The sequence below is a fragment of the Amblyomma americanum genome, chromosome 3, assembly GCF_052857255.1.
Source record: "Amblyomma americanum isolate KBUSLIRL-KWMA chromosome 3, ASM5285725v1, whole genome shotgun sequence".
NCBI lineage: Eukaryota > Metazoa > Arthropoda > Arachnida > Ixodida > Ixodidae > Amblyomma > Amblyomma americanum.
Genome location: NC_135499.1, coordinates 20,188,327 through 20,213,018, shown reverse-complemented (window position 1 = coordinate 20,213,018; position 24,692 = coordinate 20,188,327). Strand labels below are relative to the sequence as shown.

Here is a 24,692-nt window from a genome sequence, read left to right as displayed (position 1 = left end):
GTTCTCCATGGTTATTGGATTGCACAAGCCCATGCATCACAAATCTTTCACAGCAATCAACCGCAAAGTCCATGACGCTGCAATGAGCGTCGTTGCCGAAAATCTCCACAAACCGCGGGAGGTTACGAAGATTAATGCCGGCGGGGACGAAATTGCTGTGACGTACGATGATACATGGCAGAAATGAGGGCACAAGAGTCACAATGGCATAGAGACTGTTGTTTCCCTGGCCACCTGTCATTGCCTGGATATTGAAGTCCTCTCAAACTACTGCCTTGCTTGCAGCCGGCACAGGGCCATGCCAGATGAGGAAGAAGAAATCCGGCAGGTTTTTCATGACCCAGTATGCGAAAAGAATGTGGACTGTTCGTCGCATGCCATGAGACCGAAGCTGCAGTGCACATTTGGCAAAGGAGTCAGTTGTACGATACCCTGTGGCAGTTTAGGAAATTCCTTAGTGATGGGGACTCCAAAGCCTATGCAGCAGTCGTTGAGGCTGATGTCTACAATGGTGCAACAATTGAAAAAGATTGCACTAATCATGTGGCCAAGTGGCTCGGAACTACTCTTCGGAAATTCAAAGAACTTCTGCGAAGAGGGGAAAAACTAAAGGAGCCAATAATTCACTGCAGACATATTACCAGGTTGCGATTACTAGCAGCAACAGGGGTAGCGTCCAGGGGATGTATAAAGCAAGATATGGCTGCTTTGTCCAAAAACGAGGTTTGCCTTGAGGTATGTATGGGTGATGGCTACTGCCTTAGCTATCCTATGGTTCAACAGGGGGCACACCAGCTTTGAGCGACTTATGGACCAGGAAGTTTCTAGTGGCAGTGGCTCTTTTGTGGACAATTTTTCTTATTTGTGTCAAAGTTTGATTGCAGAATACCTCTTCTTTTGTAAATAAACGTGTAACTTTACCTTCACAATGGTTTTTCTCAAAATGATATTTTGGGCTAATTTCCAAGTATGTTCCATGCTCTGAAGGAGTTGCTTATAAAATTCCTTTTTCCTGCGGACAAGTATACATTGGCCAGACTGGTTGTTGTATTAACACGCGCCTAACTGAGCATGCTAGTACATTGGAGGCTAATAAACCTACTAATCTAGTCGATCATGTTAGAGACTGCAAATCTTGCATGCCTACTTTTCATCACAGAGATGTATTGTACAGTCACCCAACGCAGTTAACTAGGGAGATTATGGAGGCTTTCTACATAAAGAAAAAAACTAGATTGTGCTTTAGCAGCTCGTCAGTTTGCCTGCACGACAGTGAAGTTCGTTTCCTCGAATCCACGCAGCTACAGGTTTGTTTGCTTCGTTATCGTGTTTGTTTGCGCTCTTTATATCCCTTGGTTCCTGTGAATAAACCTTCAGTTTTGGGTTAGCGCTGGTCCTGTTGTTTTCTTTCGTTTAGTGTTGCTTGTTGGGCGAGTTGGTGATCCATAAAAATAGAGCAGCGCGTAACAAAACAGGACACAAGGGAGAGACACGTAACGACACGAGCGCTACTGTCGTTACGCTCGTATCGTTACGTGTCTCTCCCTTGTGTCCTGTTTTGTTACGCGCTGCTCTATTTTTTTTTTTTTTCCTTGTCCTCGTCTTTTGCGCTATTTTCGCTTAAGTACTTTCTGACTTTGCCTGTCTGCAACAAGGTGAATGCGAAAGGAAAGAGTGAAAAGCGCAAGGAATGTGACATTGCCCATAGGGAAAGGTTCGTACCATGCCAGAAAGACATCATCTATAAGATACCAATACAGTTAAACCTGGATGTAACGAACCTCTATATAACGAATTCCTGGATTTAACGAAATTTTTGAATTCCCTAACGCCGCCCCCATTGAAGCCCATGTATTTTCGACCTCGATGTAACGAAAACGTTGCGGCAGTTAACCTTGATGTAACGAACTCGCAAAGCTGATCAGTCATTACTTTTTGCACTTTTAAGGAAAATTCGACCAAATAAATGCACTATATTAGTGAATATTAGTATTGTACGGAGCCAACAGCTACACGAACGCCTGGGATCACTGCGACCAAGCGAACTTAGCGATGATGATGATAGCGACGGTTAGCGCGCGGCTAGCGCCGCCCCGTGCCCAACGTAGCAGCCTGTTCAGGCTTTGCTTGTGTAGCGTGGCACCAGGTGGCGTTTGTAGCGGCGGTTGATTTCTTTTGTTGCATTTTTTATGTATGGATTTGAAAAAAAGCATTTTTATTTTGTGATTTCCATATGTTTCAATGGCTTAGACACAGTTATGTGCAAGAATTCACTTTAAAAGCAACGCTGATGGCCGGTTCTTTCATTACCAGGGCGAAGGAAGGAGAGGGGGGAAAGGAGGACGAGACCGACGGGACGACGCGTTGCATTCGCCATTTTGCGTTTGTCCTGCGTCTGTGCGTGTCAGCTGTGCTCTCGTGCTGGTTCGTTTGACTTGTTTTGGAGGTGCTAGGCCTGCCGTCGGCGTGTAGTCGTGCGTCTCCGCTTGTAACTGCGTCGTCGGTTGGTCATGATGAGTTCTGCTAGTTCTACTGCCAGAAAACGAAAAGTTTTGTCTTTCGAAGACAAACTTGCAATTTTAAATGCAGTCGCCGCGGGCGAGAAGAAGAAGGACATTGCCGCCCGTTTCAGCATTCCAGCGAGCACCCTATCAACGATTTTGAGTGCGGAACACAACATCAGAAACGCAGTGGAGTCGGGAACAAGCTCGAAGAAAAAAAGCCTGAAGACGTCGACATATGCTGATGTGGACAAGGCAGTGTTCACGTGGTTTTTGGACACGCGAGCCAGAAATGTGCCCATTAGTGGCGCGATTTTGCAACAGAAGGCAAAGGACTTTGCGTGTATCTTGGGCCATGACGATTTCAAGGCAAGCAACGGGTGGCTGCAGGGATTCAAGAGCCGACACGGTGTCGTCGGGAGAGTAATCAGCGGCGAATCTGCCTCCGCAGACAGCGATGCTGCTGCTTCATGGGTGGCTGACAAGCTGCCTGGAATACTGAGTCGCTTCGAGGCGGCCGATGTCTACAATGCCGACGAGACAGCTCTATTTTATCAAATGCTTCCGGGCCGCACGCTAGCACTAAAAGGCGATGACTGCCGCGGCGGAAAGCAGAGCAAGCTCCGCATAACGATTCTGCTGTGCGCCAACCTCGACGGCACAGACAAGCGAGTCCCGCTGGTTGTCGGCAAAAGTGCCCGTCCCAGGTGTTTTAAGGGAACGAAGCGTATGCCCGTCAAGTATGTGGCGAACTCCAAGGCGTGGATGACTCGGCCAATATTTTCAGAATGGTTAACGGAATTTAACCAGGACGTCAAGCGGCAAGGCCGTCAAGTTTGCCTACTGCTGGATAATTGCTCGGCGCACCACGTCGAAGGCCTGCAGCTCTCGAACATCGAACTGCACTACTTCCCGGCCAACTGCACGTCCCTAATACAACCCCTTGACAAAGGGGTCATTAACAGTTTTAAATGCTGTTACCGACGCCGACTAATCCAGAAGATTCTTCTCGACATCCGGCTGGAACGGGAGATGAAGATTGATATTTATCAAGCAGTCGAGATGCTTGTTGCCTCCTGGCAAGAGGTCAGGGCAGAAGTTATTAGGAATTGCTTTTTAAAGGCCGGAATAGTAGCAAGAAACGCACAGGCTGGTGTCGATGACGAGGAAGACGTTTCTACTCCGTCCGATGTGGCCGAAGCGTGGAACGAGCTACGCACTAACGGTGGTGTACCCGACGACGTTGAACTGGATGACTTTTTGTTTGCCGACAACGCCGCCGTGGCTACAGAGGAAATGACTGATGCAGCACTGGCTGAAAGCGTGCAAGATGATCGTGATGATGGTGCTTGCGATGCAGATCCGTGTGACGTGCCTACTGCAAAGGAGGTGATGAACGCAATGGACGTTATGCGCCGTTTCGTCGGCTCGCGCGACGATGAAGGAGCTCTACATGATTTAGCTTCTTTGGAGCGGCGTGTCCTGCCTGCACTTGTGCCGAAGAAGCAGGCAGCAATTACGCAATTTTTCAGTGTAAAATAATGCCGCCTCTCCTCTTCTCTCAAAGCTCCTTTGGAAGCTTTTTTTTTCAACGGTCCCTCTCGGGGCCACCAATCGCGCTTCGGCAGAGCACGCAGGCACGATGATTCCCGCTGTCTCTCGCTCGAGTTCCTCTCTCTACACCAAGTCGCCTATGCGCAGACACATGGTGCAGTCGTTTCGCGCCACGCACTTCCACGTGCGCGGCGACGTAAGAACAGTCGTGTCACGTCATAAAAACAATTGACGAGCCTTCACGCGAAACCTGCATGTAACGAAAACCTGCATGTAACGAAAAATCGGGAGCTTTTTTCAACTTCGTTATATCCAGGTTTAACTGTATCATGCGGAAAACAATACATTGGGCGATCGGGTAGATGTGTCAACACAAGACTTCTAGAGCATAATAATGGCTGCGACAAAATTAACCACCCCGGTAATCTGGCGCAACATTGCAGCAGGTGTAAGAAGAAATGCGAACCAATTTTCCACAGGACCACAATTTTAGGTAAACAGAAAGCGTTTTCAATCGAAAAGGTGGAAAATGGAACGTGTGTAATAACTCCTTCTATTGCACTTACAAAAACCGAAATTGACATGATAAGTGCAGATGCTGTGTTGTGGTGATGGTCACATGTTTGATGATGGGAAAGTTGCATTTTCAAAAACTGACGTTGCGTATATAAACGCATCATCCGTAAGGAAAAAACAGTTGTTAGTTTGCGCTTGTGTCGTGTGTGTGTGTTGTCTTCTTGTGCCGCTTTCAGCGCATTCCTTCGCATAATGATCAACCAACTGGCCTTGGTAATAGCTTTGCTATCTTCTATTTCAAGTACAACGGGCTTCTGTGTTCCACACCTGCAACCATTACATCGTGTGTACTACCTCGTGAACTGCATTGCGGAGGAAAAGACCAGGACCCGAACTCTCACGTATGCCCTGAACCACGGCCTGACTTGCGCTGCATTAAAGACTGTGTTGGGAGCTATGGCGCCCTGAGAGAGGACGGCTCTGAGAATATGCAAAATTGTCCGCGCTGAAAGCTGGAGGCAGACTAGGTTATACCAACTCCACATCGAATCGACCTGTGCCAAAACGCTCGACAAAGAAGGAACAAGGGTGATGGTGCGATACTTCCTTGACATGGCGGAGTCCCTTGGGGAAGAGAAGTGGAAGATGACTTTTGCTTCATCACCAAGAAGGCAGCGTCGACCAAATGAGAGCAAAGGTCACATCAACTTATCTGGGAGACATCTACCAAGCAAGGTACAGTCCACTTTAGACAAAGGTCCCAAGTTTGCCGTTCCGGTCAAAGCCACTACAGTTAGGAATGGTACACACCATTGCTAGTAGGGCCCCTGGGCTGGAAAAAGCTGCCTGCGTCGCTGAAGGTGTAAATTGCGTCAAAAGGCTACCACAACCAAAAAAGGAGCGCTTTTCAATCAAAAAGACGGTTGATTTTTTGATCGACCACGCACTTACGCTTCAAATTTCGGACAAAACCGGTCAATTCGTGGTTATGAAAAGAGAAGAACACGAGAAAAAAAACACTGATGCCATTCGAAAGAATTTCGACGAATTGTGTGCGGATGAAAAAGATCTGAAGAAAATGAGATTGGAAGCGGCCAAATCCTGTGCCCGGCTAGGTTTAGAAAAGCTCTCGAACACGGTCAAAAGAAGCAAGGGGCTCACACTGCGGCCATTCTTTTCGGTCAAAAGTCACAAAGAAGACAACCCCTTCAGGATGATCTTTGAGGACAAGAACACATCCCAAAGTCATGTTGCTAGATACTTGCGGGTCCAACTGTCTAAGCTGACTTGTGATGACCCATACATGGTGCAAGGATCAAAGAAGGTCATCAGCTTCTTGAAGAAAGGGACACCGTTGACGTGCTTGTCTGTGGACGTTAAAGACAAGTTTTATTCAATCCCTCAAGACGGTGCCATTTCTGCAGTTCAGGAGAGTATTGACAGCTACGGAGCTACGAAGTTTCAGAATGAATGTGGGACGAGCGTCAGTGGGTTCCTTGAACTGCTCTGGGTACACCTAAGATCTCTGTGCATGCAGTATGAAGGAAAAGTGCACACACAGCGCGGCGGCATATGCATTGGTTCGTGTCTGGCTCCTGTACTTTCGAACCTGTACATGGCAAAGGGAGATCGCGCACTTAAACCAGGGCTTGAAGGCAGGAACGTGTTGGCATGCTTCCGCTATGTAAACGATTTCTTGCTGTATTTTAGTGCGGAAAAAGCTGGCGCGGTTGACGCGGAGGCGATGGTTACGTTTTTTAAACACATATTCGATGGCCTTGATTTCACTTATGAACTACCTGAAAAAGCGATGATAAGGTTCCTTGATCTACAAATACAGGAAACCCCTGTCCATACTTGCTGGTGGTATCATACAAAAAGTGAAAAAGGCATCATGAGATATGATTCCAGCCAGTCCAAGCTTGTCAAAAGGACTGTTGCCCAATCGTGTATGATGCAGAGCCTTACGAAGTCCTGCGATCACAAAATGAATGAGAGCATCAGCATGCAAATTAGTCGACTGACCGATAGTGGGTTCCCTGACAACATGATTTCGTCAGTGGCCGAAAAAGTACTAAAATCTCTGACGAGGAAAGGAATGAAGTCGAAAGAGCAAGGGAATAGAGAAGGATTGGTTGTTATACCGTATATTCATAAGGCATCGCACGGATTGAAGAAAGTGGCGAACAAACACCAAGTGAAAGTTGTATTTAGCGCACCAAAAAAGCTGATAAGCCTCTGCAACAAGGTGAATGCGAAAGGAAAGAGTGAAAAGCACAAGGAATGTGACATTGCCCATAGGGAAAGGTTCGTACCATGCCAGAAAGACATCATCTATAAGATACCAATATCATGCGGAAAACAATACATTGGGCGGTCGGGTAGATGTGTCAACACGAGACTTCTAGAGCATAATAATGACTGCGACAAAATTAACCACCCCGGGAAATCTGGCGCAACATTGCAGCAGGTGTAAGAAGAAATGCGAACCAATTTTCCACAGGACCACAATTGTAGGTAAACAGAAAGAAAGGATTGAGAGAGAGATAGTCGAAGCATTTTCAATCGAAAAGGCGGAAAATGGAAAGTGTGTAAGCACTCCTTCTATTGCACTTACAAAAATCGAAATTGACATGATAAGTGCAGACGCTGTGTTGTGGTGATGGTCACGTGTTTGATGATGGGAAGGCTGTTTTTTCAAAAACTGAGGTTGCGTATATAAACGCATCATCCGTAAGGAATAAACAGTTGTTAGTTTGCGCTTGTGTCGTGTGTGTGTGTGTGTTCGTCTTCTTGTGCCGCTTTTAGCGCATTCCTTCGCATAATGATGATAATATTAGACTGAGGACCTCGGGCGCCATCTGTGGGTGGCACCTGGAAACTCCAGTGCATGCGCTCATTTCAAAGGCTGTTCCTGCATGGATCATGGAAAGTTCGGGTGCGGCCCTTACACAAATGCTTTTTCTTTTTAATATTTCCTAAGGGAAAACAAGTTGTGGCCCGTACACAGGTGTAACCCTTACACAGATGCTTGTTATTTAATATTTCCTTCTGGTAAACAGTGTGCGGCCCGTACACAGCTGCAACCCTTACAGGCGTTTGTATAGTAATTGGGTTTGACTGTGATGCATTAGCAGTGGAGAGGTCAGTGCAAGTGAAAATGTCGACCGCCGTCGGTCAGTAGCCAGTGGCAGGCAGCAGTCTGCCCACTGGGTTACGAACAAACTTGGTATACTACGTATATGGACTCATGATATTACCTCTGATATAACGAACCATAGCATGCCACCTCGGATATAATTACCTTTTGCGTGGTAACCTCGGATATAAGGACCTTTCGTGCATTATTCTCGTATATAATGAACCTCAGATGTAATAGAATTAATGTATACTGAAGAAGGATGGATAGCTTCCCGAGTTGGTAATAGTCATTCGTAGTGGATGGTACAGCGTGAAAAGATGGAAGACAAAAGTAGAAGATGACAGAGCACTTGTCTCTGCCATTTCGCGCTGTAGGACACGCAGTGAACTTGTTGTGTTGACCTCGGATATTGCTGGAATCTGGACCTGAAATGCAGGGCCCACCTGCTGGAAGCTGGTGGCCAGGTGCTGGGGCCCTAGCTTCACGGCCAGGTGCCACAGGGTGCGCACCAACGCCAGCCGTACAAGAGGGTCGGCTGAAGGGCGCTGCCGCAGGGGAGTCATCACCAGCACCAGCATCTTGTGCATGCGCAGCGTCTCTGCGAAAGGCCAAGAGAAAACCCCCACAAAAATGGCTGACAACCCTGTACCACTGAAACCATGCTGTAGTTCAAACACAGAGCAGGACTGCTGAACACACTCAAGTAACAAGATAGAAGTAAAAAAAAAATAGTTGGGCGATCATACGACGTGTTGCGACAAATCTGCGTTAGCATTATTGGCTGTAGAGGCATGGGCAAAAGTGGGGAGACCAAAGGAAACAGTGGCAAAATTGCAGGTCAGTGACATCTTAACTACACGTGCCTGTTCAGATTTGCACTGTGCACCCTGCCTAATATATTTGCATGTTTGCAATTTTTGATGGACATGAGTATGGACCGATGCATATGACATGAGTAAACATGAATCACAATGTGTAATTTTGAATAGTTTCAGAATCTGATCTACATCATGTTTACTATTTGAAATATTCAAACATTTGAAAATTTCCATTTGAAAATTTCCAACTTTCTTATTCACCTCAACGTGCATCAAAACAACTTCGAGTTTCTAAAGGGCACTCATTAGGTATGCCATCTCGAAACTGTTACATCAATAACTTGCTCTTTTCGCGCAGAATGGATGAGGCAAAAGCACTTATGTGGTCACCACTGCGTTGCTGACCATAGAAAGCCACCACGAACGCAGGTTTCAAAAACTGGAGGGGCACCTAGCCCTTGTCCTCATACTCCTGGTGCAATGGTGCATGGGTTAAGCAATGCACCATTGCCTCAGCTGTGGCATCAGTGAGACCCAAGTTGCTCAGCCCGAGCAACCACTAGCAGCCTGTCGTATTTATTCATGTTATTTGCACACCCATAATTTATCAGTAATACTGAAAACTGGGGGAGTTTAGCATTTAATGCATTTAAGTTTAGCATAGAATGTTTAGCATTTTGAACAGCGCGAAGAAATCATGACTAAGCAAGAAACACGCACATACACAAGAAGCGTTGACCATCACAACTGAATTTTTATTAGGACGGAATAAAGGTTACAAAGCCTTCAAACCCAGTTCGCGCAGGCACACGAGGCATAAAAAAACACACACAGAAAAAGCAAGAAAAAGTCAAAGGACACGCGTGCATTAAAATCATCGGGTTGCAATAGTTCCGGCAAGATAATCCAGCTCGATCGGGTGTAACGCCACCAAATGCTTTACGACACACAGCACGTGCAATGGCGCAGACACAGAAATCAGCCGGCAGGGTCGAAGCAAATCAAAGCACCTCTACACATGACTAGGATGGGGAGGTTACAATGCGCACGCGGCGCAGCTCTAAAGAAGGTGACATCTTCAGCGAGAAGATTTCACTAGACCAAGGAGCCGTGAGAGCGCTGCTTCCAGTTCTTGAGGCAAATGGCGATAGAACTCCTGCAGCGGCTTCCAGGTGCCTCATCTGCTCTTCGGAGGCTGCATGTCATCAATGACAAAGAGCACACGAAGAGACATGAAGGCACACTGAAGCTGCCGCTGCATTTTTTTGGGGGGGGATATTCCTCCATCGAGCCGGAGCCAGAAATGCGGCAACTGCAAACAATCAGCGTGAACTTCATAAGACATCATGTTTGAGTATATGGCACACAGCGGCCGGATCGTAAAAAGACACTTGTAGCAAATGCCCTCTTTCCTACCTGGCACAATAAGGCACGAAATTTTGTCACTTGAAGTTTTTAACTTTGATGCTGAGAGCGGGTTCTTTCATATAAACACAGTAAAAAACACGCGCAACAAAATGAAGCTCAACTGCCAAATGGTGTTTCCACGAATGAAGTTTGATCTACGGCTTCAAGGCTAAAACAGCTTCAATGTCCTACACGGTTTTTGGTTGAACGTGACAAAATTACATTCACTAGTTCACACTATCTACATGCACTGAGCATTAAATAATTCATTTATTTATTTTGAACATGCCTGCACCTTGAAGACCAAACAAAAGTTCGGAAATTTTGTGCTCTTTATTCTGTTTCTTGCATTGGTCCAAACTAACATTTATTGTTCTTTGAAAGCAGTTGAATTCATAATACCGCTTCTATTTATTTGGCTACAAATTTAAAGCTAAGATTAAATGGAATGGCTACTTTTGGCTACTTTCACCCCACGATTTGGTTCCTTTTAAAATGCGCCCACGGCAACCCTGCCAGTCGACTCCATCGGCCAGTGCCGGGCTGTCACATTTTTCTTATGCGTCTTTGTTTAAACGCGCCGATTGTAGCGTGCATGACTGTTGTCATCTAGTGAGCTATGGCATCTATGGACGTTAAAAAAAAAAGAGAAAGAATCTGGACTTCGCAACAAAGCTTGAGGTGATCCGGCGCGTCGAGAATGGCGAAAAGAAGTACTCTGTGGCACATGCATTCGGCATTCCACGGAGCACTCTAAGTACGCTGTTAAAAAACAAGCAGGACATCACGCTCAAAGCAGGTGAGCAAATTCACTCGGGAGCATGTCGTGTGCGCCCTGCTGGATTCGACAACATTGAGAAGGTGCTGCGTGTGTGGTTTCTCGAAGTCCGAGCGCAAAACACCCGTGCTGATGGCCCCATGTTAACGGAGAAGGCCAAATGGTTCGCCACGGATCTTGGAGAAGAGGACTTTTGCAGTGGCACTGGGTGGCTGCAATGGTTTAAAAACCACCATGGCATTGTGGGAAAAGCCATCTGAGGTGAAAGTGGGGCTGTCAGCAGCCAGGAGGTGCTCAGTGACTTTCAGAGGAGTGGCCGATGATTGTTGCAAAGTTTTCACCTGCCGAAGTCTTCAGTGCAGACAAGACTGGTCTCTTTTGGCAAATGCTTCCGAGTAAGATGCACTATTTCCGTTTGAGTTCAATGTCACGGCAGGAAAATGAGCAAAGTATGTGTGACGGCTCTGCTTGCAGCAAACATGGATGGCTAGCTGCATTCGTCTGTTATCGGAAAGCGCACGTCACCGCGCTGCTTCAAGACCTGCAAGCAGCTTCCTGCCTGCTACGGCTGTAATAGAAAGGCCTGTATGACACGCAGACTTTTTGTTGAATGGCTAGAGGCTTGGGACGCTGAGTTGGGCAAGTCGGGCCACGAAGTATGCCTTCTATTAGACAATTGCTCAGCCCATCAAACAACTTGTAAGCTGCAGAACATTGAACTGAAGTTCCTCCCGCCGAACACCACAGAGATAGACTGCATCCCATGGACCAGGGTATCATAAAGGCTTTTGAAGTAGGCTATAGCAGGAGACTTGTTCAGCGGCTGCTCATACACATCCGCATGGGGACTGATCTTAAAACTGGCCTGCTCGGCGCCATCCAGATGATTACCGGCACTTGGAACGACGTGAAAAGGCCACGGAAGCCAACTGTTTCGGCAAGGCAGGCCTTGAAGTGGCTGGAGATGAATGTCCTGAAGCTTTGGATAACGACAATGAATGCTTGGAGGACGCGTTACGCAACTCGTCCGATTTTCCTGTCATCGTCCTGTCGGAACTTACCGTTGAGGACTTCATCAATGCTGACAGCGAAGTTCAGGCTGTAGCTGACCTCGCTGATGAAGACATTGTGGCCGCAATAGCTGGCACCCAAGAAGGCGATTGCAGCGACAACAAGGATAACTGTGTTCAAGAAGCAATGTGCCTGTGCATCGCCGCTGAACTGGCGTCAGCATTCAGCCTCGTTCGGCGCTGTTGAGCTGAAATGGAAGGTACCGGGCTGTCGTACGTGGACAACCTCGAGAAGACTAGCCTTTTCAACTTCATTACCCGCAGCAAAAAGCAGTCGAAAATTAGCAATTCTTTTTTCCGTGAAATAAAGTGCTTTCATGTTGCGTGCCTGTACTTTGCAGTTCATGACTCTTGCAATCGGTAAGCCACAATTTTTCATCATCTCGAGTGCAGGTTCAGCCTCTACCTGTATATTGAATTTTCACTATACAGTGGAACCCCAGTTATACGTCCTCCGGTTTTGCGACGAATTAACGCAGTCCCAGCGAAGTCCCCATAGAAGCAATGCATTAAAAACCCTGGTTATCCGACACAATTTTACGCCGGACCCGCGTTATACGACGATTCTCCCAAAGCGCGGGACGGAACAACGGACGAAAAAAGGAGCCGCGGATCTCTTTCGTAACGCTGTCTTTCCGCATGCGGAGCGCTTGACCTCACTCAACCGGTTTGCTCCGGCGGGCACAGCTTTCTTTCCTGCCTCGTCTCATCGTACGTTTCTCTCTTCCCCACCAGCTGCCCTCCGCGACGCCTGCTGTGCTGAAATAGCGCGTTTTCTTCTCCACAATCACTTTCTCCCTTTCGCTCCCTCTCTTCTCGGAAGCGTCGCCTCTTGTCGCGTTGGGGAAGCGTTTCTATCTTTCCTGTTTCCCAGCAGCAGATCGCCGACAAGGTAGCGTGGATAGGCCTAAGTTCATCGCACGTGATCTTCGTCGTAATCATAGCGACCAGCGTTCAACAAGGTTTTGAGTTGTGTGGAGCAACGCGACGCACGATGTCCCGAAAGCGGACAGTTCTGTCGTTTGGTGATAAGCTCCATATTATCGAGGAAGCGGAAAAGCGGCATGGAGCCACGAAAGCCAGCATTGCCCGGGACCTTAAGATACCCAAATCTTCGCTAAGACGATCCTGGCAAACAAAGCGGTGATATTGCAAAATGCCAACAAGTTCGGGCTCAAGCGGAAAGCGGCAAAAGAAGGACATCATGAGAAGCTAGAAAAGGTTCTCGTCAGGTGGCTGCATCAGGCACGGAGCTCTGCGATCAACGTGGACGGCGCCATTCCAAAAAAGAAAAGGCGGACCTAGTGGCATTGCGTCTGGGCATCGACGACTTTCGGGCATCGAACGGGTGGCTGGATCGCTTTAAAAAACGAAACAGGATTGTGTACAGCCGCTTCTGCGGAGAAAGCACTTCCATGGACGTTTCGACGGTGAACGAGTGGATGGAGTCGCTGCCGAGATGATTGCTGCATACAAGCCCTGCGACGTTTTCAACGCCGATGAGAGCGGTATTTTTTATTATATGCAGCCCGAGCAAACCCTTGCTTTAAAAGTGACAGCTGTCATGGTGGCAAGCGCAGTAAAGAGCGGGTGACAGCACTATTCTGTGCTAATGAAGACGGTTCCGAGAGGCTGCCTGTGCTCGCTGTCGCAAAATTTGCAAAGCCACGGTGCTTTCAGAACTTGAAGACGCTGCCGTGCAGCTACACTACAACTTTAACAAAAAGGCGTGGATGACGTCTTCGCTCTTCAGCAATTTTCTGCAGCAGCTGGATTGCAAAATGGGTTCCAAGGCAAGGAAAATATTGCTTTTCGTGGACAACGCACCGTGGCACCCGCCCGATACGTCCAGCCTGAGGAACGTAAAGGTTGTTTTTTTTTTCCGCCCAACTACACAAGCCAGCTGCAGCCGGTGGATGCCGGCATCATTAAGTGTGTGAAGCAAGGGTACTGGAAGCGGTTAATGCAGCGTCAGCTAGCGGCTATGGAGCGCAGCGAGTCGGAAAGAAAGATCACTGTGCTCGAAGCCATGCATTTTATTGCCAGTTCGTGGAACGCAGTGTCGCAAAGCACAATCGCCAACTCGTTCAAGCACTGTGGCTTTAAGCGAGAGACTGCCTCCTCTGCTGGGGACGCAACGACCTCAATGCCGCTTGAGGCCAATGCAGGCTTCGCCGACGACGATTTCGAGGTTTTAAACCTTGCCACGACCTTCGCCGAGTACGTGGAGGCCGACGGCAACGTTGCAATCTCGGCGAGGTGTCGCTGGATGATGCAATCGTGGAGGCTTTGCCTAGTGCCGACACCACTGCGACATCGGACGAGGACAATGACGACGCCACAGATGCCGTGCCTGTGCCTACCACGTTCGCCGAGGTGCTATGGCACATAGACGGCATCCGGAACTTCATCTGTTCACGTGACGCCGCAGAGGACCTTCTTTTGAACGTTGCCCAACTCAAGCGAAAGCTTTTGCAAGTTCATGGATCAAATAAGGTCCAAAAAAAACTGACCGACTTTTTTTAAAGTTCGCGCCGGCTGGCAGGAATCGCGGCAGTGGGCAGTGGAGTGCCGGAAAGGTCCGTTTGAATAAAGCATGATTGGTACCTGTACTGCAGCATTATTTCTTATCGCATTTACTTTTTTGGTAATTTCGGTTTCCAAGCCCTGCAGAGTATGTTAGTAGTTTACATTGAAGTTTCTCGTAAATTCGTCACGCAAAAAAAGTAGTATTTTTATAGGCATAATTTATGTTCGGATTTTACGACGCCCGCATTTTACGACGCTTTTTCGCGGTCCCGAGAAAGTCGTATAATCGTGGTTCCACTGTATGTGTTGCCGTGTGTCCCCAGGCGACGCCTTGATGACAAAGAAGTGAGAGACTCGCGTGCTCTTGCATCTAGGACACTGCTTCACTGCTTGCGGCATGTACCTAGCCCTTTTGGTTCCGCAACCTATTTGTGACATTTTGTGGTGGAGGTGCGGGATATGCCGCTTTGGAATATGTCGCACACCCCTCCTAACACCAAGGACCCCAGACCTCTCCCTGTCGACATGCCAGTACACCGGGTCAGCAGCCGAAATCTTGGACTGCCCCTTGAGCATGGGCAATTGGAGACTACCTCGACGCCTGGCCGACTGCCTCCTGTGCTCAGGTCATTCAACTCTACCTCGGTACCTACCCCTCAAGCAGTCATGCAAGGCAGTACTACACCCTCTAGAAACCACGGCTACCAAAATCATTTCATGGAACTCAGCTGGAGGACGTGGAAGATTGGCTCCTCCAGTTTGAATGTGTCGCCGCATTTAACCAATGGGATGACGCCGCCAAGCTGAGGAACGTTTTCTTCAGCTTGGACGACGGTGCTCGTACGTGGTACAAAAACCGTGAGGACACTCTTTCATCATGGCCTGAGTTCCGACGTCAACTGCTCGCCGCGTACGTCAGCGCTGATTGTCAGGAGCGAGGTGAACGCGACCTGCAGTCCCGCATGCAAATGCACAACGAAACGGTTATCATGTACGACGAAGACATGACGCGACTCTTCCGACGGGCTGGCCCAGCTATGTCGGAAGCCAAAAAGCTGCGCCACCTAATGCGCGGTGTTAAAGAACAGCTTTTCTCCGGCCTCGTGCGCAGCCCCCCAAGCACTGTTGCCGAGTTTCTAGCGGAGGCTGTCATGATGGAGCAGGTCCTCCGGCAGCATTCCACCGCGTACGACCGGCCAGTCCTCGCTGCTTCTATTACGGAGTCCACCCCAGCTTTCAACAGCAATACAGACTTTCTCCGCTACATGAACTGCGCTATAGTCCATGACAAGCCAGAGAAGATTTGTGGTACAGTCACCTCCCGATAATTCGAAGCCGCTTAATTGGAATTTTCGGTTAATTAGAAGTGAAGAGCTGGTCCCGTCTGTTTTGCATGTAATCCTATGGAAGAAATCGCTCGATAATTCGAAGTCCTCATCCAGTAATATTGTCACAGGCCAGACGGAGAACAGTCGTAGACGTAGAGGGGGACCGCAGAACGGCCGAGGTTTTTTTTAATCGCCCAGAACAGAGACAGCTCGAGCGCGCCTCACGCGAACGCGACCACTTCGTCCTCGTCACGGTTTAGCGCGCAGGTAGCTCGAGCCAGGTCCGTGGCATTAGTCCCCCGAAAAAGAAGAGCATCGTCCCGATGCGAGGGTATGTACAAAGCAGAAAACGAACAGGAAAAGCAGGAAGACAATGTTTAAAAAAGAAACGAACAAAAAGAAACAAATTAAAACGCAGAACCCGAACACAGTTTAAAGTGGAGCGTCATCGCTCTCACGCGAGAAGTATGGCTTAAGTCGCATTACATGCACAATGTCAGTCCGTGGTTGCCGACGACCGGTAGCCACAGTTCCACGTGGAACAACCTCATAATCCACGTTTCCAACACGACGGAGCACCTCATAAGGTCCGAAATATCGGTGCAGCAGTTTTTCGGACAATCCCTTTTGGCGGACAGGGGTCCACACCCACACACGGTCACCGATGTTGTAGGTAACCTCCCTGTGGCGCCGGTTGTAACGTCTGGAGTCCGTGTCTTGTTGAGCTGTGATGTGCAAACGAGCAAGCTGGCGAGCTTGCTCGGCTTGTTCGACAAAGGAGCCCGCATCTGGTGCCAAGGCATCATCCACGCACGGGAGCATGGCGTCCAGCATCATCCGCACTTCTCTGCCATAGACTAGACGGAATGGTGTAAAGCGGGTTGTTTCTTGAGTCGCAGTGTTGTACGCGAATGTGATGTAGGGGAGTATTTGGTCCCAGGTTCTGTGCTCCACATCCACGTACATGGAAATCATGTCGGCCAGTGTTTTATTCAGGCGTTCTGTGAGCCCATTTGCTTGGGGATGGTATGCTGTCGTTGTTCGATGGCTGGTGTGACTCAGCTCAAAGATGTCGTGGACAAGCTGAGCTGTAAATGCCTTCCCTCGGTCTGTGATGACGACGGACGGAGCGCCGTGTCGAAGCACTATTGCACGCATAAAGAAGTGCGCAACTTCGAACGCTGTGCCTTGAGGGAGAGCCTGCGTTTCGGCGTAACGCGTCAGGTAATCGGTTGCAACAGCTATCCATCTGTTTCCTCCCGACGACAAGGGAAATGGTCCGAGGAGGTCCATGCCGACTTGTTCAAAGGGTATGTTAGGAGGCATGATAGGTTGCAACATGCCAGGCGGTTTCAGAGGCGGCGTCTTCTTACGCTGGCACTCACGGCAGGTCCGAATATATCGCTTCACACATGAGGCAAGGTTGGGCCAATAGTAGTTCTGCCGCACTCTGGCAAGTGTGCGCGTGAATCCAAGGTGCCCAGAGGTCGGCTCGTCGTGGCAGGCGAGGAGGATCTCGTGGCGGAGGGCGGCTGGTATAACCAGAAGGTAACTCTTACCACTGGAGGCGGAGTTTTTCTTATACAACACTCCGCCTCGAAGACATAGGGATGGCAGCCTACGAGCCAGGTGGGAGGGTATCGAGGGATGGTGACCTTCTAGATGCTCCATGAGCAGCTTCAACTCGTCGTCCGCACGTTGTTGTGCGATGATGTCGGACGACGTGACTGCACCAAGGAATGCTTCGTCTTCTGCGTTACCTTCGTAAGGTTGCACGGGTGAACGCGACAAGCTGTCTGAGTCGGTGTGCTTGCGACCAGACTTGTAGATGATCGTGAAGTCAAATTCCTGTAAGCGTAATGCCCAACGTGCTAGGCGGCCACATGGGTCCTTCAAGTTTGTCAACCAGCACAATGAGTGGTGGTCAGTAATAACCTTGAACTGCCTGCCATACAGATAGAGGCGGAACTTTGTGATGGCCCATACTACGGCCAAACATTCCTTCTCAGTTGTAGAGTAGTTACACTCTGCACGGGAAAGTGCACGGCTAGCATAAGCGATTACTTTTTCGACACCGTTCGGACGCTGGACGAGAACCGCTCCAAGACCGACGTTGCTGGCGTCCGTGTGAATTTCAGTGGCGGCATCATCGTCAAAATGGGCTAGTACTGGTGGTGATTGTAGCCGACGTCGTAGATCGTCAAAAGCAGTTTGCTGCTCGGCACCCCACAAAAATGGCTCCTCATCTCGTGTCAAGCGCGTCAGAGGACTGGCCAGCTTAGCAAAGTTGTTTATGAAACGTCGGTAGTACGAACAAAGGCCTAGAAATCGTCGGACGGCTTTTTTATCAGTGGGAACCGGGAAGTCCGCGACGGCAGAAATTTTGTCAGGGTCTGGCCGGATGCCCTCGGAGCTGACGACATGCCCGAGAAACTTCAATTCAGTAAATCCAAAATGGCATTTTTGCGGCTTTAGAGTAAGATGAGCTGATCGGACGGCTTCTAACACCACTCTGAGCCGCTGCAAATGTTCCGAAAACGTTTAAAAAATGATTACATCATCCAGGTATACTAGACATGTTTGCCATTTAAGGCCGGTGAGCACGGTATCCATCATTCGCTGGAACGTTGCTGGAGCACAGCAGAGTCCGAAGGGGAGCACACGAAATTCATAGAGGCCGTCCAGGGTGACAAAGGCGGTTTTCTCCTGGTCCCTCTCATCAACTTCTATTTGCCAATATCCGCTGCGCAGATCTACCGAAGAAAAGTATTTTGCTTGGCGCTGTCTGTCGAGGGAATCATCTATACGAGGTAGCGGATAGACATCTTTTTTTGTTACGCTGTTAAGTTTTCTGTAATCCACACAGAAGCGCAGCGTGCCATCCTTCTTTTTTACGAGAACGACAGGAGACGACCAGGGACTATTCGATGGCTGGATTATGCCGTCATTGAGCATCTCCTTCACTTGCGTTTGGATGGCCTCCCGCTCTTGGGGGGATACGCGATAAGGCTGTTGATGTATTGGGCGCGCGCCATCGTGCGTGACTATCCGATGCTTAGTGATGGGCGTTTGACGTACCTTAGACGACGAGGTAAAGCAGTCCTTAAACTGCAGCAACAATTCTTGCAATTGCTGCCTTTCTGCGGGCGGGAGGCCCTCGTTTATGTGAACGGCGCGTACTGCCTCTTCGTCAACTTCACCAGGCGTGTCTTCTAGGCATGCGAAACACTCAGCCACCTCTTGGACGGGGTCGACGTGGGCGATGGCTGTGCCACCAAATAAATGGCGGTGTTCATTACTGAAATCGGTCACGAGGACTTCAGTGCGACCGTCAGATAGAAAGGCGAGCCCTCTTGCTACGCAAACACCCATGGTGAGCAAAAGAGAGATATTTGGCTCAACAACACATTGTCCGCAATGTGGCGCGTCGCAAGTGACCCTAGCCAGAATACTCGCCCGTGGAGGCACCGTTACGGCATCGTCGGATTTACGGCATCGTCGGATATACGCAGTGCGGCTCTGCAATTCTCGGGGGCGGGTTTGGTGGCAGCGAGTTCAGTTGAAAATGTAACCAATCGATTTCGAAGGTCTATAGTCGCACCATTTTCTCGAAGAAAGTCGAGACCGAGAATGACGTCTCGTGAGCATTCAGGCAAAATGAGGAACGTTGCCACGAACGTGCATCCGCGCACCGTAATTCTTGCCGTACACATTCCGAGCGGCGTAACCACGTGGCCACCAGCCGTACGTATCTGTGACCCTGCCCACGGCATCATAACTTTCTTCAGCACCTTAGCCATCCTACCGCTCATTATCGAGTAGTCCGCACCCGTATCCACTAGTGCGCTAACCTCCTTAGAGTCAATCAGCACGGGTATGTCAAGGGAGACCTTGGTCTTACCAGACCCAGTCGTCGGCGCCGTCTTCGTCGTCGTCGTCGTCGTCATCGGTATCGTGGTCGTCGATTCGAGAAGGGTCAGTCGGCGCGTCGGTGGAAGCTTTTCGGCAATACGGCGTTCGGCGGCCTCGCCTCCAAAGGTCGCCTGTTCTAGTTTTCCCGGTGCGGGCTCGAGGACCCACGCTGTGCACCAGGTCCATAACCGGACTGATGAGGCAACGGATGGCGAGGTGAGGGCGATCGGGACGTTCGGCGCGGAGGAGGTGGTGAACCACGCCGGCGGGTGACGTATTCATCAAACTCCTGAGGCTGTTCGGCATGCCGCGGACGGGGACTACCTGCAGACAAGCCTCGCAATCCCAGAGGCCGATATGGACACCGCCGGAAGATGTGACCGGCCTCGCCACAATGGTAACACAGGGGACGTCGGTCTGGCGCACGCCAAATATCGGTCTTCCTCGGCGCCTGTCCTCGAGCTTGCCAGTAGGGAACCGGCTGCTCGGCGTGTGCTGCGACTACCGAAGGGGCATACGGTGGCGCGCAGGGAACCGGCGCAAGACGGCGCAGCACGTCCGCATACGTCGCTGGCGGCCAAGCAGCTGGCTGTGGTGGCGGCTCTACTGGAGCGACGGGCGATCTGAGCGCCTGCTGAACTTCCTCCCGAATGGCGCTAGTCAGAGAGTCCACAGGAAAAATCCCCTGAAGTTTCTGCAGCTCCTCACGGACCACAGAACGCACGATGTCCCGAAGGGAGCTTGTATTGGCCCCCGAAGCAGCATCCAGGGGGTGTAGAGCCGAGATAGGGTTTAGCTGCCGGTCGTAGAAATTGTACCGTTGCTGGAGCGCCCTCTCCATGAGCACAGCCTCGGAGAGGAACTCGGCGACTGTTCTGGGCGGGCTTCGCACAAGACCGCAGAACAATTGCTCTTTCACGCCTCTCATCAGCTGTCTGAGCTTTTTCTCTTCCGTCATGGTCGGGTCCGCTCGGTTGCAGAGGCGCGTCACTTCCTCCACGTACATCGCTACGTTCTCGTTTGGTAGCTGAATGCGAGCGGTCAATTCACGCTCGGCCTGTTCACGGCGATCGCTGCTGGTGTAAGTCTCCAACAGCTGGCGGCGAAAGTCCTGCCACGTCGTTAGACTCGTCTCGCGGTTTTCGTACCAGATCCGAGCGGCGTCTTCTAAGCTGAAGTAAACGTTCCGGATCTTAGCACTGTCATCCCAGCCGTTGAAACGCGCAACGCGCTCGAACTGATCAAGCCAGTCTTGGGCGTCCTCCGAGTATCCGCCGTGAAAGGGCTTCGGGATCCGGGGATTTTGCAGGCTCACAAAAGAAGCAGGTATGAACGGGGCGCTGTCTGACCTTGCTGCCGTGGTCGTAGCCATGGGTGCGCTCTCTTGAGGCTGGAGTCCGAATTCTGGAGACAAGCCGCGGAGCCTGCGGCTGACACGATGGACGGGGGTTCGCACAAGAGGCACCGGGCTTGTGCTTCGGCTCTCCGAGGAAGGATGGAGCATCAGCCGAGAATACCCAAGCGACCTCCACCAGATGTCACAGGCCAGACGGAGAACAGTCGTAGACATAGAGGGGGACCGCAGAACGGCCGAGGTTTTTTTTAATCGCCCAGAACAGAGACAGCTCGAGCGCGCCTCACGCGAACGCGACCACTTCGTCCTCGTCACGGCTTAACGCGCAGGTAGCTCGAGCCAGGTCCGTGGCAATATTGTTTAATTGGAAGTTAATTTTCCGCCGGAATCCTCGAGATGACCGTCATTCTTCGGTAGATTGTGCAATTCTTCAAGTGCTACAATAGCTTTGTGCTCCGCGTTGGTGTCATCGGCATCGCAGCCGTCCGCAGCGCCGCCATTCTTGGAGCGGCGCGATTATTCATGCTACGGCTGCCGTGGTCTCCGTGATCAGCTCCGGCAGGAGGCTTAGCGGCTGCCGCGCGTGGCCGGAGCTGATCGCGGAGGGCACGCGGGTGTCATAGGTGCACGCAGCGCTGAGTACTGGCAGTGGCGAGATTGTGCGAGATTAGGCTTGCAGCGTGTGCAGCGTATGTCTAGGCGTGTGTTGGTCGAGCACCTTTGTTACATTGAGCGGGCAGCTTGTTGGCTAGGTTGTTCCGTCAGTGATCCTACGCTTCCGAATTGACTGTACGTAGTCACACCGTTGATAGCCATGGCAAACCGTGGCTCTTATCGCACGCTCGACCTGGCAACAAAAGTCGAGGTTTTGAAGGAAGTTGACAAGGGAGGTGCCGCCAAACAAGACATTGCGCGGAAGTACGGAATCAAGCCGAACACGCTCTCAAACTTCATCAAGAACAAGCGCACAATAATGGATGCATTTGAGAACGACAAGTTCAAGACGTCGCGGAAGCGAATGCGCACCGGCGCTTACCTAGAGTTGGAGAAGGCTCTGCTGGTTTGGATTAGGGAGGCCCGGAGCAACAAACTTCCTCTCAGCGGAGACATCGTTGCGATAGAAGCCCGAACGCTTGCAGCAATGTTGGGGATCGATGACTTCGTTTCGTCAGATGGATGGCTGACGCGCTTCAAACATCGCCATGACCTCGTTTTTAAGAGCGTGTGTGGTGAAAAAGCGTTCGTTAACCAAGAAACATGCGCCACGTGGAAGGATGAAAAGCTGAATGAATATCTCAGTGAATACAAGCCAGAAGACATCTTCAATGCAGATGAGACTGCACTCTTCTATCGGCTTATACCAGAGAAGACCCTGACATTCAAGGATGACGACAGTGCTGGGGGCAAACGCAGCAAGGAGAGGGTGTCGGTGCTGATCGCGGCTAACATGACAGGCACGGAACGATGTCGCTTACTTGTCATCGGGAAAGCCGCCAAGCCGGGATGCTTTAAAGGTGTAAAGACGCTGCCTGTGGACTATGAGTCGAACAAGAAAGCGTGGATGACGACCGAAATCTTCAAGAGCTAGATAACCAAACTGGACCGCAAGTTTGCTTCCTCGAACCGCAAGGTGTTGTTCCTTGTGGATCACTGCAGTGCTCACGTGGATATGCCAGCCTTGAGTGCAATACGCCTCGCATTTTTGCCTGCAAACACAGCATCTGTTTTGCAGCCAATGGACCAAGGCATTATCAAAAATGTTAAGGTCCTGTACAGGCGGCACCTCCTCGAGCGCATGATTTTTTGTATGGACAACTCCACAAAATACGAGGTGAGCCTGCTCAGTGCCATCCACATGTTAGCGCGAGCATGGGATCGTGTGAAGCAAGAAACGATCGCAAACTGCTTCAGGGCTTGCGGTTTTGTGGCAGCTTTTGCAGAGGATGCCCCTGCAATTTCATCGGAGTAAACGTCAACAAGCGAGCTTAACGGCACTGATTTTGGTGATGCTCTCGGGGACGTCAATTTTGATGATTATGTCGCCGTAGACAAGGCGGTCGAAACGTGCAGTGCACTGACAGATAACGAGATTGTGGAGATTATTCGGCCCCAGGAAGCGACCCAGGAAAGCGACGATGACGTTGAAGATGAGCCGCAACCTAAGGCTGCCGATGCAGCTGCGGGCCTTGCTCTCGTGGAGCACTTCTCTGCCGCTGAAGGCGACGCGGAAGAAGCATTCCGCCACATCTACAGCCTGCAGAACTTGCTTTCAGCAGCGCGATTCGGCAAGAAGAAGCAGAAGATGACCGACTATTTTTCTTTGAGAAAATACTCGATTTCGCTGCTAATAAAGTGCTGTTTTTTTGTTTTTTGCTTAATTGGAAGTTCGTTTAATTCGAAGTTTTTTTGCGGTCCCCGCGAACTTCGTATTAACGGGAGTCGACTGTACATCGCAGCCAGCAGCCAGCTCCCTTATGAACGTTATCCGTGAAGAAGAGCAGCAAGCTATCAGGCCTCCGTTACTACGCGACGAACCACGGCCAATCCAGGCAGACTACTGCTGCCCGACATACGCTGAAGCTCTGCGACGCCCTGCCGAAAATCCACCGGCATTTCCACCGCCCAACCAGACAGACTACTGCCGCCCAACCTACGCTGACGCTCTGCGGTACCCTGCCCCAAATCCAGCAGCAGTTTTTCCAACCCATCACAACGTCCTGCTACCCTCCGTGATGCCAGTGCAGCACCGCGTCCCAAGTGATCGACAGTCCTTGAGCAGAGCGAACATCTGGCGTGGCCCTGACCGCCGGCGTTTGTGCTTCCACTGTGGCGAGCCCGGCCACCTGCTGCGCCGGTGCCCATATCGAGAGCTTGGCCTGCAGGGTTTTTCCTCCTATGCGCCAAGGCCGCAGTTTGGCCAACGGCCCCATGAGATTGAAGAGTACATGACCCAGCAACCTCTGAGGTCCAAGGCGTGCCGTCAGTCCCGATCACCGTCACCTTGCCAATCATCGTTTTCACCGAATGCGCAGAACTCCTCGCAAGCTACGGCGGACCGCTCGCCCAGCCCTTGCCGGGAAAACTGAGGACAGCGACCTCCGGGGGCGTGGTCGCTGGATATCAGCGCTGTAAAGACCCCCTGACGACGCAGACATCCGATAGAGCTGTGACGACGTTGGCGACAGCAGCTGAAGTAAAGGACCGCTTCTCACTCGACATACCTGTGCTTTTCGACGGTCACAGCATTATAGAGCGTTGGTGGACACAGGAGCGGGGTTTTCAATTATCAGTGGCAAAGCGGCAGCGCTTCTAAAGAAAGTTACAACTCCTTGCTCTGGCGTGCAGATCCGAACGGTGGGCAGCCATATCATTACTCCGCTTGGACAGTGCACGGCCAGGGTCCAGATCAGCGACTCGACGTTCATAGTTAGCTGCCTGGTGCTCCGCAACTGTTCTCGTGACCTGATTTTGGGCGTAGATTTTGGGAAACGTTCGGACACGTCCCTGGATCGCATCGATATTAGCTCCGGGCTCTCAGCAACTCAACAGTGTGGCCTCCGTACCCTACTGCTCCAATACAAAACCTGCTTCGCAACCTCCTCGAAAGTGCGGCATACGGCGATCACAAAGCATCGGATCATCACTTCCGATGACGCTCGCCCCATACGACAGCAGCCGTACCGCATTTCCCAGACGGAGCGCGACGCCATCCATACGCAGGTGAAGGAGATGCTTACAGACGACATTATTCAGCCCTCTAAGAGCCCGTGGTCATCGTCCGTC

The 24,692-nt window shown here is 50.5% G+C and overlaps 1 protein-coding gene across 9 annotated transcripts in view; it reads right to left on the bottom strand.

The window, feature by feature from the left end:
- Positions 1-24,692, bottom strand: part of LOC144124469 (telomere-associated protein RIF1-like) — a 395,573-nt gene that overhangs the window by 298,453 nt on the left and 72,428 nt on the right. For all 9 annotated transcript variants that reach the window (XM_077657148.1, XM_077657150.1, XM_077657155.1 and 6 more), the window contains one exon: positions 8,157-8,311. In XM_077657148.1, the coding sequence (XP_077513274.1) occupies positions 8,157-8,311 (155 nt within the window). The remainder of the gene's footprint in view (positions 1-8,156; positions 8,312-24,692) is intronic.